The 17,836-nt window shown below is 36.6% G+C and overlaps 1 protein-coding gene across 2 annotated transcripts in view; it reads left to right on the top strand.

Moving 5' to 3' along the window:
* Nucleotides 1-5,091: 5,091 nt before the first annotated feature.
* LOC135210183 (neuronal PAS domain-containing protein 4A-like) overlaps nt 5,092-17,836 on the top strand; it is a 118,669-nt gene continuing 105,924 nt past the window's right edge. The window contains exon 1 of one of the 2 annotated variants that reach the window (XM_064243014.1): nt 5,092-6,857. In XM_064243014.1, coding sequence (XP_064099084.1) covers nt 6,832-6,857 — 26 coding nt within the window. In that variant the 5' untranslated portion in view covers nt 5,092-6,831. The remainder of the gene's footprint in view (nt 6,858-17,836) is intronic. The other variant, XM_064243013.1, reaches the window with a different exon arrangement.

Consider the following 17,836-nt stretch of genomic DNA (forward strand, 5'->3'; position numbering starts at 1 on the left):
TAATTAACAGTAATGAAAGAACAAAAATGTTTCATGTTGACTATTTTTTTTTTACATAATTAGGTAAATAACGAAAACTAACTTTATATGCTCTTCAATTCAAATAGACCTATCGTTTAATACAAAAGCATTTGGTGGGATGTTACACAAAAATCCCATTCTATATTTATATGTTGTATGTATACACACACACACACACACACACACACACACACACACACACACACACACACACATATATATATATATATATATATATATATATATATATATATATATATATATATATTAAAGGGCACATTTGAAATCTGGGATTTCACGAAATCCCTTGGGAATATGTGAAGTGACCAATTCGCTTAGGAACATTTGAACCTCGAGGGCTAGTACTAAACACGGTGAAACAGTGATTCGTCTACTCTATACTGTTTCACCGTGTTTTGTACTAGCCCCTGGGGAGTCCAGTGTATTTCACCGTGTTTAGTACTAGCCTGTGGGGGATCAAATGTCCCAAAATGCATTTGATCCCTCGGGGCTAGTACTAAACACGACGAAACAGTCGTGTTTAGTACTATAGTAGATTCACATCGACCGTGCATTTGATGTCTAGGTCAGTCCCTTACGACGCTCCTGACTGGCTGTTGATAGCCAATCACAGGGCTGGAAACTCTCAGTCTCTCGAGAGAGTTCACATAAGCAGGAGGTAGTTCCACCTTTCCTGAGGGATACTTTTGAAAGACTTATCCCCCAGGAGAGGTGGAACATAGATCCTACCCATGTGAACTCTCGAGAGAGACAGAGTTTCCAGCCCTGTCACTGGCTTATCAACAGCCAATCAGGGGCGTCGTAAGGGACTGGCCTAGACATCACATGCACGGTTGATGTGAATCTACTATAGCCCTCTGGGATCAAATGTTCCTAAGATAATTGGTTATTTTACATATCCCTTTAGGATTTGGTGAAATCCCTAGATTTCACATATTCCCTGTGACATATATAAGCGAATACTGCAGGAAAATGATAGGCAGGTAATCTATACCAAGCGATTTCGCCTTTATTCAGGCATTTTTGTGCCTTGCAAGACCCGATAAAGTCGAAAACGCTTGGTATAGACTTCTGCCCATCATTTTTCTGTGGTATGCGCTTATATATAAAGTCACGTGCATCTATATATATATATATATATCTATATATATATATATATATATATATATATATATATATATATATATAGGCCTCTCAAACCACATAAATTTCATCTCAGGAATAAGAGAAGGTTGTTGACTGCGCTTATTTCGTTAACATAGCAAACATCATATTTTCCTTGAGTCCAACATCCCTATTCCCCTTATTTGCAATGGCACGGCCCCCCCACCCCCCCCCCACCCACCCCCCACCCCCCCTGCTCACCTCCCACCCTCTCTAGCCCCGTGCCGCCCACTTCGAGAGTCTCTACCCCATAATTTGAGAACATATCGGGACCTCTGATAATTAGTACATTAAATCCCAATAAGAAGAAGAAGAAGAGGAGGAAGTGAGGGGGAGGGAGAGGATAAGTAGGGAATGAAGATGAGAATAAAGAGAACTTAAGATAAGGAGAAGGGTAAAGAAGACAGGAACAATAATACACGAAAATCAGAAGTAACGAAGCAAATGATAACAATGAAATATAAGCTAGACTATATAGAAAGTATACATAAGATTTGAGATTATATGTGAAATATACTGTATAAGATTTTAGACTATACATAATGAAATATATATATATATATATATATATAAATATATATATATATATATATAATATATATAATATATATGAAAATTTTGATACCACATATATATATGAATCTGTTGACTCTTAGGAGGGAACAAAAATGCATGAATTCGACGAAATCCTCTTCAAAACATAAAATGAAGAGGAATAATATTAAACGAAAAAAAAGGCTAAATAGTAAAAGGCTGTCTGAGAAGTGGTATAGGTTAAAGCCTTTGTCGTGAGAGGAATCGCTAATAATAAGTCAACTCATCATCCAAAAAAAAAAAGGAAAAATAGTCTGTACTTGCGTACCTTTAGAATTTATTTCCAAAGTAAGTTTGCTTTGGCGTTCACCTTTTAAATTTCTTTCATGATTTTGTCTTTCTCTATTATTTTTACTTCTATCTCTTCCTTGCCTCTTTCTGACTGTATATTAATAATGTATATAAACAAGACGTGGTCCGACCTCCAGCTTACTCGGGACGCGTGCAAGATTTTTTCCTCTCACGCTTAAGTTATAAACATAGTATTCCTAACTTAACGTGAAGTCTTCTTTCTCATACTTTATGAGTATTAATTACGTAATTAATGTTCATACTAACAAGAATCAAATAGAAAGGACACATTAAACACGTTCATATGCTCTCAGTTATAAGTGGAAGCAAAAAATAATTGAACAGAAATATAACGTCTAAATTCAGTGCACCAAATAAATTAAAACGGCTAAAATCTACGGTCAAATAGAGCGTTGTTTCACCAACGAAAATTAAAATAAATACGCTATAATACGCTATATTTTGTTAGAAATAATTTTTCTGTACCATTTAACATATATATAATTTATTTTCTTACATTTTCATTCTAATAAATAAATCATATATATCCTATCCTAACATTCCTGTATCTTTAACTCAAAGCGAAACACCTCTTTCAGACCTTTTTAGGCCTTTCCATAGGGTTTTCCTACCGCTCCAACAAGAACAACAACAGCAAGAGCAATAACAAGAAAAACAACAAAAATAACAAAGTAATTTGTAGGCTTACTCCCCGAGTAAGCGAAAAGCTAGAGGGTTAAGAAAAGAGAATCAGTAGAAATTCATATAGACGAGATGATCTGGATTAACCCAGGGCAAACCAGAAATACACATCTCTAACCCTCAGTGGCCCGAGAATCGAACTCGCAGCCACCGAGTTGGCAGGCCAAGACAATACCGATCACGCCACTGAGCCGCCGGTTCCTCGTTTGGGCGAGTGGTTTACGTGCTATCCTACCCATTCGGTAATCTCGAGTTCGATTTCCCGCTCTGTCAACAAGGAATCAGAGGAATTTGTTTCTGGTGATTAGAAATTAATTTCTCGATATAATGTGGTTCGGACCCCACGATAAGCTGTAGGTCCCGTTGCTAGGTAACCAATCAGTTCCTTGCCATGTAAAAATATCTGATCCTTCGGGCCAGCCCTAGGAGAGCTGTTATTTAGCTCAGTAGTCTGGTTAAACCAGGATATACTTAACTTTAAACAAACAAGAATGACTGGGCATAAGAGTAACCAAAGCAACTAGAGTGAGGAAATGAAGTAATCAGCGAGAGGGTCTTTGAGTAAGCAGGGTTATACTATAAAGGAGCAGACTACAAGCAGGTCATTATGGAATAACCAAGAGACAGTCCATGAAAGAGAAACCACGAGCTAGGTCATGAAATAGAGGGAGAAAGGTCATGAAGAACCTTATCTCTTGGCTAGGTCATGAAGAAGTAATAGGATGCTAGGACCATGCAGTAGTGAGCAGGTAGCAGCCCGTGAATGATGTCATGAAATTCAAACGGGAACAGAGTTCTAACGCCTATCTTTGGGTCAGGACATGTAGGATGAATTTCCGTTATAAATGAACAACCATGATGTGGGAAAGTCATGTCTTTGAGGTCACAGTTAGCTTGGGGAAGATAATACGTCCCGATTTATGTCTTTCCTTGGAAATTGAAGAGAATTAGGTCATGGAACCAAACTACTATCACTCTTCCGATGAGCCTTAGGACTTTTGGGAACTCGGATATATTCCTAATTTCTCGGGCAATCTCATGTATTCCTTGCCTACATGCCTTAGGGTGAGTATGACTTAATTCATTTATATTGATTTAAAAAGGCAATTTCTGAGAGCTCAGCTACCCAGTAAATCCACAGGCATCCGGGGGTCGAGATAGTCAGTCCACTGGCTTGGTATCTACCAGGCAAATAGTATGCAAAGTGCGTCGTATCACTGAGTTACCCGATACCCCAGCGTCATACTGATCAATATAGTTACATACTTTTCAAAAATCATAGTCATCCTACAGCGAATATAATGAAAAGAAAATTACATCCGTCTAAAACTGCATTGTCAACGCATACATTTTGAGAGCTGCTTTCAGCTTTTAATCATGTGGAGAGGTTTTCAGTTGCAATTACTTGTTGAGAACCGTTGAAAGGTCGTCTGACAACTGACTAGTTTGCATATCACGTGGTCACCAGGTAGTACCTACCGGTTTCCGTGGAGACGTTCTTGACTCGTTCGTAAATTCAGGTTTACCCGTGTTACGTAGCCCGGGGTAAGAGGATGAGAAGTTAGGTGATATCGTGAAATCGTCCTTGATGTGTATAAAACAACTGTTTTCTTGTTTGCCTTAGGCTTCTTACAAATGATGTAGAAACAGACCATTAAGGAACTCGCGAGAAAAACGTGGCATAACTTTGGCAACAAAACAGGTTATGGAGGACCTTTTGATTATTTTTTTTCCTTTTCAGTTTTTCTTCTGCAAATACTTCTATACTTCAATGTCTCGCTACTGGCGTTATTTCATTTCATGAGTGAAAGTTGCCGCGACTTGTAAAACAGCGTATATACTTGGAGATTGGAAGCCTGTTTTACATTTAACGATACTATATTTCTCAGTAGGATATCTTTAGAGTACCGTGTTTATAAATACCAGAATGATTCAGATGAATCGTCATTGACCATTGATAGAGAAATATAAACAGGAATCCGGTTACTGAATGAGATTTTGAAACGTATCGCAGTCAACTAACCAGGGAATGTCCTTCGCTCTCGCTTATGATTATGCAAAGCACCTGCGTGCTAATCACTCTTCACACCTGTTTACGGTTGTTCTGATGTTCAGTAGACTATTATATGCGTTTGATAACATTTGATAACACGCCAAAGACACCGCATCGCCAAGAGACTCGGAAAGCCAATCACGGATGGAGATGTCGCTGGCGGGTAGCCAATGAGCGGAGCTTTGAGCATGATGGGGCGTGGCTTGCCCAACGCGCCCAACACTATGCCCGCCTGTGTTAGTGCGACGTCTGTCTGTGCGCGGGACGACTTCAGTAAAAATTACTGAATCCGATTGCACTTTCGTCTCTATGATGCTTGGCTGGACGTCCTGTACCCAATGCCTCGGTGGCCATGCTCCGTTTCTCAAAATCCAGTGAGATTTTGGCGATGAACGCTAAAGCATTCGAATCTTAAGGTTTGAACGGCCACTTCAGACAACGAAAAAAGTAAAAAAAGATTTTTTTTTTTACCTCATCTCAGTTCGTGGTTCTTGGATCTTCTCACCAAATGAAACAGGAGGCCCGAGGCGCTCGTGTTTTTTTGGCCCCACTTTTTTTGCCTTTTTTCCGCGAGGAGCAGAGGAAGGACTGGAAGAGCTAATTTTTCAGTGGCTTCGATACCACGCGCCCTCTAGTGGTTCCCCAAAAGTGACCAAAGCTCCGGGCGGAATACCCACGACGTCGGGAGATACCACGACGGACACTGCGAAACGACGCACGTCGGGACTCCTCCTTTAGAACTTCCCGGGACGCAGGTTGTAATTGAGTTTCTGACGGAGGACTTGCCTCTCGGGAGGGACGCCCGACACCAGCTCCTGAAGGTGTGACAGTCTTTCCGTTGACACGGGAGGCCACGGAAGAGAATGTGACAATACCGAGGGCACCAGGGAACCGACCGAAGGATGCCTCGCAGTGCTCGAGTTGTTTTCGTTGCTCTCTGAAACTGGGTGAGACTGAGAAACGCTCTCGCTCGTTCATTTCTCCTGAAGCCTGTAGTGAATGACAGTTGCCATAGAATGAGTGACATTGACGAGTTGTGGTCGGTGATTTTATGAAAGACGAGAAACGATAATACCAAACAACTTTTATAGAAACTGCCGCTGTTGACGTCAGTAATCAAAAAGTTTTTGTCTAATTTGAGAATGATCAATGAATAAACGAAAGACCGGAATAATAAGCTACAGGTGAACAAATCCTTCTTTTTAAGAAACGCCAAGCAATTCGTGCTTACACACAAATGGAAGAAAGGATTTTCACCGTTTTAAAGGACTATTTCGAGTAAGTAATGAAATTAAGTAGGTGTTTTCGTCAGTAATAATTTTTCATTAAGAAAATTTGAAGTGGCTTTAAATGCTTTGTAACCTTGTCGAATCATTACTTCTGGTTTGACAGGTCAGATGCTAAGACTTACTTTGGAGAGAAAAAACGGAACTGCAATTGATCTTTTTCCACTTAAGTGATGGTCATAAGATCTTGAATATGCGTGTCAATATTTCTAGTATGCAAATGGATCATCTGACTGCATAATTTATCTGATAACCATCAGGCAATCTTTCTTTTGTAAAGACATGCAAAATTGTAAGGAGATTCCATCGCGCTGTAAGTAATTATCCCAAAATACTCTGATCTATTATGCTGGCACTTTTTCGTAGATGACCTTCATAAATATGTCAGAATTCAGTCGGCAAAAACTTCAAAAGTATTCCGTGAAAAACTGCCCTCCGTCCAAAAGAAACTTGAAATAAAAAAAAAAAAAAAAAAAACAATTGGCAAGACTTGAAATAGTGAATAACAGGTTGTGCTGTTGATAAACATTCCTCTCGCAATCGTACACTGACAGATCACGACAGGGAAAATAAAACGAACAAGAAGCAAATATAATGTGTTGAAAACTGGTCTGCATTCAGCCCCCTCACCCCCTACCGGCTTGCGTAGGGTCTCTTATTGATAGATTGTCTTGATTATACATCACACACATCGGCCTCATGCATGATATCATCAAAATGTGCAGGTAAGAATTCCCGACACCTGTGTACTGTGCACCCTTGACCTCCTGATGTCCCGTGGTCAGATCAAGGCCTGATTGGCGAGTTTGTATTTGTAGAATTGCGTTGGGATTTCGTTCTGCAGTCCCCCTCCCCTTTTGAATTTGAGTTTGGGAAAAACCTGGGACGTGAAGATGTTTGTAATTTGGATCATAACGGACGTCACCAACTCAAGTCCAATCTTAGAAATATGTGTTTCATAAAGATGCATATATAGTTATTAACAAACATTTGAAAAATAGACAAATGGATGGCTCTCGAGCAATATCATTGTCATAAAAGAGAAGTAACTAAATCCTCACAAACGGAAGGAGGTGAGATAAATTCCAGTTCATTGAGTTGATTCGCTAAATTAGAATGACTTTTGTTTTGTGCTGCTTTACGTTAAAAGGTTTGCCTGTCAGTCACTATTAACTGAGGGATAGATTACAACAGAATTTTGATGTATATTAAATGTCCCTTTAAAATGACGAATATTTATATATATCATAAATCCAAAGAAAGCCCGAACAGATCAATCCGCTTGTCAGAATCCCGCACTGCACTCGCCTTACTCCATCGACCCGAGGTCATGGTAACTGCTGCATATTATAAATGAGTTCTTGTCCACTCCTCTCCCATTACACAACATCTCCACTTGAGTGTAATGGGTCCGAAGGGGTTTTGTGGTTTTTAAATTTGCTCTCCCGTCACATATTTTTCTCATGTGTACGACTTTGTTGTTTATTAGTTTTGTTGCTAGATTTTAAGGAGGCCTTTTCCTCTCTTTGGTGTTGGGAGTTTCAGGACTATGGAGTTTGTTTTTCTTAGTTTGTTTGTTTGTCGATACATCTAGTTAAAATGTTTTGGATTTTGGTTACCTTGTATTTTTTAAAATACTTATCTGTTCATTTTTTATATTCTGGTATTGAAAAAATCAGTTCCCTTAGTATACCAATTTCAGGAATATTTATACAATACATGTATTTTATATATTTAGTTATTATTTGTTTTATGTAACTGAGTGCATATATACACACATACATACATAACATACATACATAATACATACATATTTATATATACATCTGTATATATATATATATATAGTATTATATATTATATATATTATATATATATTATATAATATATATATTATATATACTATATATATATATTTATTTTAATATATATATATATATATATATAACATATGATATTATATATATATACTATATATATATATAATATATATATTATATATATATATATATATATATACTATATACGGATATAATGACATTGTATATAGGATGTTTATGTAGCAGGGTTTTGTTTTATATATTAACATATTGATTTATTATTTTTTTTTACTAAATATTTTATCTATAATATATTTATATATATAATATATATCTATCAATATGTAATATATCTATGATCTATATGATATATACATATATCTATAATTATATAATACTATATAATATAGATAATATATATATATATATATATATAATATATATATATATATATTAATAATTCACAATTTTGGAACTAGGGTATTATAGAGGGTCACCGGGCTTGCAACCTCATCCTAAAATACTTGTAGCGAATCTAAAGCGCAAAAGTTAGAGGAAAACACGTATAGATGAAAATGTTCTTCTGACTATTTGCGGTTCGCCTCTGGCCTGTGGGCCACCAGTTGACCTATCTGTGAATAGGTACAGGCATGGGTATAGCAACAGCATGTGGTACGACTCGTTGAAGACCGGAAAGCTCAGCCTTTATAGCGGGAAAAGTTCATTTTTATGAAATGCGTTTAATTTACAAATAAATACACCGACTGATAAACAGCCATGAACTCATCTTGGAGAAACCTGAAAAATGGAGTATTTAAGTAATGATATGCGTTATGTTATTAACGTTAATGTCATAGTGATATTTGTCGTCGTTATTATTATTATTATTATTATTATTATTATTATTATTATTATTATTATTATTATTATTAGCTTTAAATTGTTTCATTGTTACGTGTTGCACCTCACTTTCATTTATTTAGCTATCTTGTCATCCCAGATTTTCTCTGCCATTCAATGACTGATTACATACATGCTAGGAAAACAGATTCTCTGATGTGTCAAGATTAGCGATCCCTTTATTGCTGGGGTAGATAATTTCTTCCTTCCTTCCTTTACCGCATCAACGGCTGTGGAATTCTGTCCCATTTCATATGCCCATCTCCCGTTTGTGTCCAATTTATCGCTCTCTCTCTCTCTCTCTCTCTCTCTCTCTCTCTCTCTCTCTCTCTCTCTCTCCTTGCTTTCCTTTGTAATTTCTGGTGGCCAGGGTTAGATGAAGAGGTTTGGACGCTTCCCCGACCCCTGTCGGCCTCAGAGGGGAAGAAATCAGGCCTTATTCCGTTATTTGTTGTAAGACCGGTCTCGTGTTTTGTCTGCATTTTGATAGCAATATAGATTACTTAGTTCCCAATCACTACCTTAATCAATACTACTGCTTGTGCTGCTGGTTTTAGTGCTGATACTACCAGTAGTGAACAACCATAGCAAAATCAAATGACAGTGATATTATTAACAATGATTAAGAACTGGAACCATCGCAAACACAGTAATTTCCTTTATCCACATGATCACAGAACGACGATTTGAAATGTCTTTCCTTTTATAACAGCAATAATGATGGATAATAAAAAATATGTTAAAATTAAAATGATTTCGCCGACATTATTTTGCAACTATGGAGACCAAAGGGAATTGATAGACCCATTCAAGAAATTTTTCTTGTGGCCTTTGCCGATCATTTATTGTTTAGAAAAGTTTGTATTTTTACTGTTTAGGCACCTCTCCTTTGTGGAAGGAAAGTAGGCTGTGAAATGCGAATGGAAGAATAAAAAAAAAAAATTGGGGCTGAGAAGATAAATGGTTTGCGTAGCGTCCGCGGTGTGAGAAGAATTGAAAAAGTTGTAGTTTATGGAGATACAAAGGTGTCTTAAAAAGCTTAGTATATGCAGAAGCCATGTACTCTGTCGCATCCCTTATGTAAATGGGGATACAATCCATAATGATGTAATTGGGGATGCAATCCATAATGATGTAAAAGCGCCTCAGTGGCGTGGTTGATATGGTGTTTGCTTACCACCTCGGTGGTCGCGCGTTCGATTCCCGGCCATTCCATTGAGGAGTGAGAGATGTGTACTTCTGGTGATAGAAGTTCTCTCTCGACGTGGTTCGGAAGTCACGTAAAGCCGTTGTTCCCGTTGCTGAATAACCACTGGTTCCATGCAACGTTAAAACACCATGCAAACAAACAAACATAATGATGTAAAATCCTTCTGTAGTTTTATAAAATATATATTTCTTGTACATCAAATTTTAGCTTTCGACCATCAACTGTCGTCTTGTTCATTAAGATATATATTTTATAAAACTACAGAAGGATTTTGCACCATTGTGGATTGTATCCCCAGCCTTGTATATGTCTCTGGAGATGGTTTTGCCAAGGGAGGACGATAGGTTGATGGAAAGATTGTATCATTCTTATGCTTTGGGAGGGAATACGTAGTAGAAAAGATGCCCAAAAAGGTCTAGATAGAGGGCATTTAATATCCAGGAGGAATGAGAGCGGCGTGCAAGGTAGGGGTAAATGGGGCATGTGTTTAAGGGGTTCGACGCGTGCTAATGAACCTTTTGTGTAACCATAATTATGAGGGTTCACGATTTACCAGTTAATGTGAATGTGTTCGTGATCGTTGAACTGTTTCCTTTTTCCTCATGAGCACTCACGAGTTTAAGGGAACCAATTTAATGTTTATATGATATCGTAAATATACAAAGTAATATAATTTAAGGGAAACACTTTAATGTATATAATATATATATATATATATATATATATATATATATATATATATAATATATAGATATATTATATATATATATATATATACGTATATGTATGTATATATGTACACGTATATAAACATCACTGACAAGAGGGTTGGGATTTGTATAATCCAAAAGCAGTATAACTTGAAACGGGCTGGCAGGAAATTGTGCTATATATTGGCAAAAATAATATACAGAGCGTTAGATTACTGAAATAAGGGGTTATTAGTATTTATATAATAAGAACCAATACTTATATATATAGATGTGCATGTGTGTATGTACTATGTATGTTTGTACGAGTATGCATATATAGACCCCTTGTCCCAGATATACTTGAAATGATTATGCTCCACTTCCAAAAGTTCCAACACTCGATTCGCTGCCTGTAAGAGTGCTTGCAGTCAACCCTTAGCCGGGAGCGTTGGAAGGTTTCGAGCGCTGGGTCCGCTTGCGCGCCGCAGGTTCGCCATTAGGGTTCGTTACCCCTGAGCCCACTCGTTAACCTGTTAGGGTCAATTTCCATCTTCATTTATATGGCCCGACGCTCCTCCGCTGTCATATTTGAGGGCCGAGTTCGTTTCATTGGTGGCATTTGTCGCTATCGGCGGCGCGTTTGCTTTTCACAGCCGCCGGCCGTTGAAAGCATCTCGAAAGGACATCGCAAGCAACGCCTCTTCTGCTCTTGAGTGCCTAATGAATAGCGTCACTTATCATTACTGTTATCATTATTGTTTGATGATAGGTTTATCTGAAGTCGCCCGTTATGATGCCGATGTTGGATAGATCATCTGAAACGTTTCTATATTATCCTGAGGGTAATTTACCTATAACAGCTATCAAAAGCGTTGTTATATCTTGCGAATAATAGATAACAATCGGTTTTAATTCTTTAAAATTTCAATGCTGTGTTGCTGATTGCAAATAGAGTTTCGTTTATAATTTTTCCTCTCGTTAATATTCAGCGTATACTTGTATTAATGTATATTTATTCAATACGAGGAGAGATGTAGGACCATTCGTGTAAAATTCTAATACTCGTAAAATTTTCAAATGATTCTTAGTCTTTTCGAAATGGGAGATTTTTAGTATCTTCCAAATGTGTTAATGTTTAGTCGTTTCCAAAATTTGCATATTATGCGGATATCAGGCCTTGGGTAATACAATAACCGCGCTACACATCTAGTTATCATAAAAAAGTAATTGTGCAGTGGGATCTGAGCTAACTTCCATAAGTATAGCTGGAATCATTATCATACATACATACATACACATATATATATATATATTACATATTATATAATAGTATATATATATATATATATTATCATAATTCCTGCTATATTTATGGAAGTTAGCTCAGATCTACTGGACAATTCTTACTTATGATAACTATTGTTCATACTATTCACTGTCACACACACACACAACACACACACACACACACATATATATATATATATATATATATATATATATATATATATACACACATGTATATATATATACATTACAATATATATATATATATATATATATATATATATATATATATAGTATATATAGCTATATATAATAATTAGTGACAAAATAAACAGTGTAAACAATGAAATGTCCTTATTTAGATCAAATTTGAAGAAAAATAAAATGTACACAAGAGGGAAAATAAAGATGGCACCATGTGTTGCGAAGTTTTCCTCCTGTTACACCTTTCAAACCTTTTACTGTCAATTTCCGTTTCAGCGCTGAATGGCCTTAGTTGCCCCAGTGCTTGGCTTAATGCCAAAACTCTATATAAATCAAAATAAAAAAGTAGCCATTTAAATATGACCATTGTTTAAGAGAGTATGGGACAACTCAGGTATGTTGTAATTGTCATTACTATAAAATCTGTAAAATCGGAAAGAATTTTGGAGAAATAGAAACATATTGCAGAGCAGACGTGATTGTGAAGATAAATAATGCGAAATATCGGGACAAATTCACTGTACAACATTATCCATCTTGTTAAAAGGCTCAATAGACCGATATTATATATATCCTGACAACATGGGACATGTATGTAATGTTTCAAGATTATTTATCATCAATCGATGTAATTTATACTGTAACCGCTTATCACCATTCTCTTGGCTGTAACAATATTCCAGAATGGTTTATATGGAAAGCTGAAGTAATTCGATATATATAACATTAAGATCCTAAGATATCGTTTAACATACAAGTGCAGTTCACTGATGTTATATTACTGACCATATAAGTGAAATGGGATTTTAGTCCTACCTATGATGAAAAAAAAAAAAAAGTTAATTCTACGTAAGAGACAGAATCATGTCTATAAACTCATACTCGGACATTTCTTCTTGTAGATTGTAACTCACTGATAGGATAATTTATTTCTCTGCAGGTAAAACGAGCTTTGCATTTCACGCCAGAACCGTAACTGTTTTCTAAATCTTAAGACGCTCAACAGCAAAGAAAATAAAAGCCTGTTTGGCTCTCCCTCGGTCAAGTTTGTCATTCTTACGTCTGAAATATAATGAATGTAATGTATCTGCATATCATTTAGAAGTTAGGCAAGAAGCTATAACGTCAAAATGAAACTAAGCTTGGCGATAGTACGCGTATATTTCTTTATTTCACATGCAGAATAATGCCTACAGAATTAAGGTCTCATTTTTGTGTTGGATCCCATTTTGTCTAAATTTTCTGCTTTGCGAGTCTACGATGCTAAGCTTTGGTGATTTTACAATGACCCGTTTTATTTCACTGACAAGAATATCTTCAGGACTGCTGTGAGGAATACGGTTAGATTGTATTCGTTGCAAACCAGATCCAATATGGGAATCTTTTTATTGAATTCAGTCATTATTCTCGTTCACTTTCCCACGATTTCGGTCTATTCACGTGAGCAGGCTTCTCTGCAAAAGGAGAGGGAAGCTGCACTTTATCTTTTCTAATAACGAATCATTTCTCGAAGTATTGCGAAAGATAGTTGGGAAAGTTATAAATCACTCATCCTCTTCATAATCAAATTGTTCTCTGCTTGCACTGAACCTGCGGGAATCATTCCGATTATAATGATGAATATTGACACTTTAGAACTGATTTTATATGACCTGGATATCAAACTTAAGTAAATGTAAAAAGTTGTTTATTGGTATTTAAATACAGGGGAAACTATTATTGAATATAATTGTTAGATTCGGCGATTTGGAAGAGACCTGAACTTTTGTTTCATTATGTTTTGTAGTAATATTTATCAAAATGTCGTCGGATGAAAGTGTAGCTGATTAAGGCTACACAAAGAGACAAAAGCTCATGAATTAAATTTTTCATCGATAAATTATAACGACTTGATGTTATCATATGAACTTGTGATAAAATGCTACATAAGTTTGTATAATAAAAATATTTGCCAATAAATCAAAGCGTACTTCCTTTAAGTTCCGCAGTTAGTAAAGGTATGGTAAAGGTACCTCGTCCTTAAACGCACCGTCAGATGTCTACTATATCTGTGACTCGTCTTCCATCCCGAATTTCAGCTGTTTATTCCAACGTCTTATCGATTGATCCTTGCATCTTCTTTGGTTGTCGCTGTTTCGTTTTTCGTTTTTTTTCTTCTTCCCCCATCAGTGTTTAAGGTTCTTGGCAGCGTCCCTTCGGCCCCTATCTGCAACCCCTTTCATTCCTTTGACTGTACCTCTGTTGTTATTCTCCTTCTTCCATTTTACTTCCCACCCTCTCCTAACAATTTATTCAAAGTGCAACCGCGAGGTTGTCCTCCTGTTACACATTTCAAACTTTTCGACTACCAATTTCCCTTTCAGCGCTGAATGACCTCAGAGGTCCCAGCGCTTGGCCTTGGGCCAAAATGCTATATTCCATTCCATCCCATTCATTCCATTTTTTGCCCTCTTCACTTTCCTTAATCCTTATCAAGTTTTCCGATGAATTTCGAACAACAAAGCGGTTGTCTCAGCCTTCTCAGCTGTTCCCGCAGCAAGGAATTCCAGCTGCCTTGTTTAAAAATATCGCACAGACAGCGCGCACAGCTGTGACGACATTTTTATCTTAGTGAAAAGCTGCCGGGGCTGGACGCCTGCATCCTTCCTGTAATATCGATCTGTGCAATGTAACGAGGCGTAGTGATTTTGCAATAATAGTTTAACGGTTCGAAATACATTTCCTCGTCTGCGGTGTTTAGTGTTGACATGTTTACAACTCGATGACCTTTGGAAAGCGAAACGCTTTTAAGCGGTCGCGTCATTTGCATAAGTCTCTTCCTCATTGCTTTCTTCTTCGTCTTTGAGATTTTCTCTGTATATCCGGTACTTCTGTCGTAGTCTTTTTCTAATGTAGCGTGATTATTGGTCTACAGTGTCTCTCCCTGACTGGATTGAGATGTTCTGTGAAGTTTTCGGTGACCGAGGCAGAAAAAATATTCAATCTAGAGGCTTCCTGGAGAACGTTGAAATCTGAAGTATTACCCGTGACGAGCTGTTAACGGTTCCTGTCATGGTCATTGGGAATAGTATTTTAGCTATTTTCTTAGGTGTTCTTTGATTCTAAGTATTGTGATTATTTTTTACAGAATGATTCGTATACATTAACCTTAAGTTATTCCCCAGTTTTTCGCAGCGTTGGATTTTAATGACTTCAGTTCGTTACTAAAGCGTATCATAATTATAATTCGATTTACTTTTATCAGCGTAGTTGTAAATTATTTAAAGTCACTATCAATTTTGACCATAGATTTCGGCCTATATTTACTGTTAGAAGGAATCCTGGGCAACAGCTCGTCAAACGACGCCGCCGTCGATGCAATGTTTTGACAAAACCCCTCACGATTCTCTCTGGGCAACGGAAGGATCTTGCGAAGAGTCTGCTGCCCCCTGTTGTTTCATGCTAGACGGAACTTTGGGGCATCCTTGGGGCATCCTTTCACCTGAAATATTTTGTGGAGTAGAGGATTAGTTTAGTCTAAGGAGGTGGGGCGGGATATGGATGGGAGGGGAACTGCGCTGTAGACTAGAGATTTCGTAGGAGTCTAATCACAACTTCTGACAATTGTAGCCTCTTCGTTATGTAATCGTTCATCTGATAATCCAGACCCTGGCTATTCGCCAAAGCAATTCCGATGTATATCTTGAAAAAACAGTAAATGTAGTAGATTGCTTGGATATGTAAATGTATAATATATGTGATATATATATATATATATATATATATATATATATATATATATATATATATATATGATATATATATATATCATATATATCATATATATGATATATATATGTGCCAAGTTACAGCACATGAAAATCAGTCGCGAATGGAGTGTGGAATATTTGACGCTTTGGAAACGACATAGTACTGACTGCGGGATGTAGACCATAGAATGAACTCTTTTCTGTGGAAATGGAATGTGGATGCTAAATGCGAATGAAAATGGGAAAGGTTGAAGATGTAGCGATGAATTGTTGTGAGTAGTAAATGTGGCGCAAGAAGAATTGATAGTGTGTTAAATATGTAAGGATATACAAAGTAATAAAAAGGTTAGCATATATATATATATATATATATATATATATATATATATATATATATATATATATATATATGTGTGTGTGTGTGTGTGTGTGTGTGTGTGTGTGTGTGTGTGTGTGTGTAATTCTGAATGTTGAGAGAGAGGTGGAGGATAAGAGGACCAGGAAATCGCTGTATGGATGTGTCGAGAGAAGTACCTTCCAGGAAGCGCAAAAGTTCTTACTAGATATGAGATGACTGGAACAGTGTGTCTTAAAGGGTTCGATGAGCTGTTAATGACCATTATGTGAAGTTTTTTTTAGCTGTATACTAAAGAATGTTGGATCCATTGGGTGCTAACCGTCCTGTTTTCAGATATTTTAGAATGAAGATACTAGCCCCATTTCCCCGTAGGGGGAGTAGTGCTGTCAGTGGACCTCATGCGGTGCACTGTAGGCATCTTAAGATTCTTTGCAGCGTGCCTTCGGCTCCTTCGTTCCTTTTACTGAGCCTCCTTTCATATCATCTTTCTTCATCTCACTTTCCACCCTCTCCTAACATTTGAATCATAGTGCAACTGCTTTGAGGTTTTCCTTCTGTTACACCTTTCAAACCTTTTACTGTCAATTTTCATTTCAGCGCTGAATGACCTCATAGGTTCCAGTGCTTGGCCTTTGGCCTAAATTCTATATTCAACTCAACCCAACTAAGCCCATTTCCTTTATTCACTCCGGTTGTGCCCCGCATTAGGCGATTATCTGCCTAGATAAACTAGATAAACAGGCGCCCAGTGGGTTGAAACTTACTATTTCTAAATCAGCTCCGTTGGTCTGCAATTAAACCTGGCTCTTCTCATTTCTGTTTATTGGATTGCTACATCAGTACGTTTTACAGATTTCTCCCGAATCTGCAACTCAATCTTCACAGGAGCAGAAACACGAATATTACCGATGTTTGATTTCAAGTCACTTAAAGGCAAAAATATGACGATTATACGAACAAAGTTACAGCCATGAAGGAGAAAGTGAATCAATGAAATACTAAAAGTAGCACTTTCGTCTGTGACCATGTCTTGGTAATAAGACGAAAGTACTTAGCCTATAATCTACTATATATATATATATATATATATATATATATATATATATATATATATATAACACACACATATATATATATATATATATATATATATATATGTATATATATATATAATATACAGTATATAAATATATATATATATATATATATACTATATATACATATATATACCCCCAAAATAATATATATATATATATATATATATATATATATATATATATATTATATATATATATATATATAAACAGTGAGATGCTGAATACTTTCGTCTTATTACCAAGACATGGTCAGAGACGAAAGTGCTACTTTTAATATCTCATTGATTCACTCTTTCCTTCGTGGCTGTAACTTTGTTCGTATAATCGTCATATTTTTGCCTTTTAGTGATTTAAAATCAAACATCGGTATCATTCGTGTCTCTGTTC

This window comes from Macrobrachium nipponense, chromosome 39 (assembly GCF_015104395.2).
Source record: "Macrobrachium nipponense isolate FS-2020 chromosome 39, ASM1510439v2, whole genome shotgun sequence".
Classification (NCBI taxonomy): domain Eukaryota; kingdom Metazoa; phylum Arthropoda; class Malacostraca; order Decapoda; family Palaemonidae; genus Macrobrachium; species Macrobrachium nipponense.